The 3,395-nt window shown below is 59.4% G+C and overlaps 1 protein-coding gene across 1 annotated transcript in view; it reads left to right on the top strand.

Annotated features, from left to right (window-relative positions):
* Positions 1 to 2,124: 2,124 nt before the first annotated feature.
* PUNSTDRAFT_58386 (galactan 1,3-beta-galactosidase) overlaps positions 2,125 to 3,395 on the top strand; it is a gene marked incomplete at both ends in the record, with an annotated part of 2,722 nt that continues 1,451 nt past the window's right edge. Inside the window, 9 exons of the mRNA XM_007378015.1 lie at positions 2,125 to 2,206; positions 2,268 to 2,342; positions 2,417 to 2,457; positions 2,526 to 2,622; positions 2,676 to 2,692; positions 2,760 to 2,800; positions 2,875 to 2,993; positions 3,100 to 3,200; positions 3,264 to 3,369. Of these exons, the coding sequence (XP_007378077.1) occupies positions 2,125 to 2,206; positions 2,268 to 2,342; positions 2,417 to 2,457; positions 2,526 to 2,622; positions 2,676 to 2,692; positions 2,760 to 2,800; positions 2,875 to 2,993; positions 3,100 to 3,200; positions 3,264 to 3,369 (679 nt within the window). The remainder of the gene's footprint in view (positions 2,207 to 2,267; positions 2,343 to 2,416; positions 2,458 to 2,525; positions 2,623 to 2,675; positions 2,693 to 2,759; positions 2,801 to 2,874; positions 2,994 to 3,099; positions 3,201 to 3,263; positions 3,370 to 3,395) is intronic.

Raw genomic sequence — 3,395 nt, forward strand, 5'->3', positions numbered from 1 at the left:
ATCGACTGCTCGAGGCCGTTATGATCGAGCTCGCGTCGCGTTTGATGTTGACCGAACCGCGCGCCGAAGGCGCCGGAGTCGTTGTATCGCGAGGGGCCTCAGGCGCATGTGACGTCGTCAGATTGAGTGATACGTGCCGTGCGCGCTGCAAGCGCATGGGCGGTCGTCGAAGGGGTGATGGTGGTGGTGGTTGAAAGCGGCGACAGCTCCAACGAGGTACAAGATAAAAACCTTGGAAGCTCAATGACAGAACAACGCTCGTGTCCGGCCACTGCAGCTTCCTAAGGTTCTGGGCCCCTTCGACTCAACGTGCTCACGCTGGTTGTCAGGACGGCCCAGTCCTGACCTGGTGGCTTGGTGGTGGGGAGAGGAAAGCGATGGCCGCGCGATAACGAAGCGGCGTACTTGTTTGTGGTTGTTTGTGGCAGTGCAGACGTCGGCGGGCGTGTTCGCGTTGGGCGCGCTACAACAGCGCTCAGAGCATGCCAGTGGAGACGGAGGGGCGGTGTTTGTTGTGGTTATATCCAGGTCAGGCGGGGTCGGCCAGTTGGCACCTTCTGTCCGTATTTGGTATCGCGTGCTGCCCAGCTCCGGGGCCTGGCCGCATCCGTGCACCCTGTCTCAGGGCACCCCGTCGTACGACCCGGGGACGGGGACAATGAGGACGAAGACGATGTACATGACAATGGCGGTGGTCAACGTTCAACGCAGCCAGCAAGGCATAGTAAAGTGGGTCTCAACGCGTTCAAGACCCACCAAGCTGCGGTGGCGGAGACGGACTCTGAGCTCTGGGGTCCTTTGCTGTCGGCAACGGCCGGCGTTCGCGAGACCCGAGAGAGGGGCGCAGGGTGAGGGACCCCGGTCTTTGCACCGGCGGAAGTGGGGGACCAATCAAAGGCGGGCAATTCGACAAATTCGGGGCCGAATGGCTGTTTGCAAATGCAGGGGGGTCCTCGCACCGACATCCTGCGACGATGAACGAGACTCACCGCCGGGACCGCACCACCTCTTGCCGTAGACCACCAAGTCCATATTACCAGAAACGTCGAAAGGATTCTTCCTTTGTTATTGCAATGAGGGGCCTACCAAGCGGAAATCTCACATAGAACATCGCAAGGACCGCGATCTCTCCGTCTTACGACGACCTCCTGTATTCGCGGACATGCACTTGTTCCTTCCGGCCTCATCAGTAATTACGAGGTTACCGTACGCGACGGACATCTGCGATGGCTCGAAGGACGTCGTAGCTTTCTTTCCTCGATGCAAATAAAGATTCTGGGTACGCCAAATAACGCCCAGCCGTCTCCGGTGTCGACGAGGTTGAACGGCTTCCAGGTCAACACATGCGCGCTATCGACGCTCTCACCTACTGTTACACCACGTGTCCACCACCTTCTCTGCATGCGCCCGCTGCATGTCGGGCCTGTACCGTGCTACGAGAGCCTCGTCCATGATGTCAGGACGTTCAAGCCACCGCATGTGAACAACCGCGTCTATTTCGGACCGCGGGGGGGACACGCCTTCGCGAAGCCCATCGAGATCCGTGGCCCTTGCTCGTCCCAATTCATCGCTCTCCGGATAACCGCTACGTTCTCGGCGGGTCACCTGCCCCCGGGCCGCCCGCTCAGCCTCGTCGTCCGTTTTCTTGCGCAGACGACCGTCAGATGGGTCGACCGCTCCTCGTCGCGTGGACAGGGAAAAAAAAACGGTTGCATCGGTCCCCTCGAAACTTCCTGGCTCATGTGCAAACCCGCATCAGGCTCTGACCGGCGGCGTCAAGCACAGGGCATGCATGAACCTGGCGCAGGAAGACTCGCACTTCTATCGCCCCATCGCAAAACGCTCGACTTGCCTTACCCGCCCGGTCCTCGGTACAAAAAATAACAATAATAAGAAAAGAAAAAACTCGGGCCCTCTTCGGCTGCTGTAGCCCCGTCGCATACATCGCGATGCCCCGGATCGCATGGGCCCACCTGTGGAACAGATGCTCGCCCGCGTTTCTTCATCCGGTGCCTTACGGGCGAACCGTATATAACCGCGGAATTTGCCTCCGCCCATGTCCCGCCCCGCCCCCCCCCCCCACCTACTCTCACGGACGCCGCTACGATGACCAGCCGCAGCGCCATGATATTTCTCCTAAGCTTCCTACTGGCCGTCGCTCGTGCTGCGGTCATCGTGCCGGGAGCTGCGTGGACCGACACCTCAGGTACGGCCGCTTCTTCTTCGCGTCAGCCGATGACCAGGACGCTCACAGGAGACTCGTCCAGGCAACGTCATCCAAGCGCACGGCGGAGGGTTCCTCACAGTCGGCAGCACACGGTACTGGTTCGGAGAGGACAAATGTGCGCACGAAATAGTCGCTTTCCTGGCGTCGGCCCGGGCGCGCTGACTTCGTGCGCGCGCGCGCGTATGCCAGCCGCCAACAGCGCCCTATTCAAGGCCGTGTCCTGTTACTCGGTAACGTCGTGACCTCTTCGCCTCTGTATACCTTAGATGCATCTTTCGTTGATCCCGCGATGCTTCAGTCGTCGGACTTGATCACATGGACGAGGCAGAACGACGCGCTGACCCCCATCTCCGGAACGAACATATCGACGTCCAACATCGTCGAGCGTCCCAAGGGTACGCCCGCTCCTCCCATCTGTCCTTGCCTCTCGACTAAGTCGTCCTTTAAGTCATTTTCAACAAGAAGGTCCGTCCACCCCCAACCCTAGCCATCACTCTCCCTTCCCCAATCGCTAACGTGAAATCTCGTACAGAACTCGGAATACGTGATGTGGTTCCACTCCGACACCTCCAAGTAAGCAACGTGTTTCTCGTTCGCCTGAAATGCTCTATTACGGTTCGTCCTGACCTTGAGCCGCCTCGATGCAGCTACGGCGCCGCCATGGTCGGCGTCGCGACCGCGAAGACGCCCTGCGGACCTTACTCGTACCGGGGAAGCTTCAAGCCCTTCGGCGCGGACTCGCGCGACATGGGTCTCTTCCAAGACGGTGAACACACGACCTTATCCCGTTATATCCCGTTTCCCGCCCCCTCCCCCAAAATCCGCGCGCTCATGTAATTTAATTTTTTTTCTTTTTCCCTTTGCCACGGCAGACGACTCCGCGCAGACGTCCTACCTGCTGTACGCGTCGGACAACAATCAGAATTTCAAGATTTCGCAGCTGGACGGAAACTACTACACCGTCCAGACCCAGGTGAGGAAGGAGCCCATCCGAGTGGACCCGACCTGGGCTCATATGTACTTCTCGCACGCTTAGGTCGCAGAGCTCTCCGGCGCGACGCTCGAAGCGCCGGGCATCGTGAAGCGCAACGGCGTCTACTGGCTCTTCGCGAGCCACACCTCCGGCTGGGCCCCAAACCCGAGTACGCCTCTTTTTTTTTTCCTTTCC

The sequence above is a fragment of the Punctularia strigosozonata genome, assembly GCF_000264995.1.
Source record: "Punctularia strigosozonata HHB-11173 SS5 unplaced genomic scaffold PUNSTscaffold_1, whole genome shotgun sequence".
NCBI classification, from domain to species: domain Eukaryota; kingdom Fungi; phylum Basidiomycota; class Agaricomycetes; order Corticiales; family Punctulariaceae; genus Punctularia; species Punctularia strigosozonata.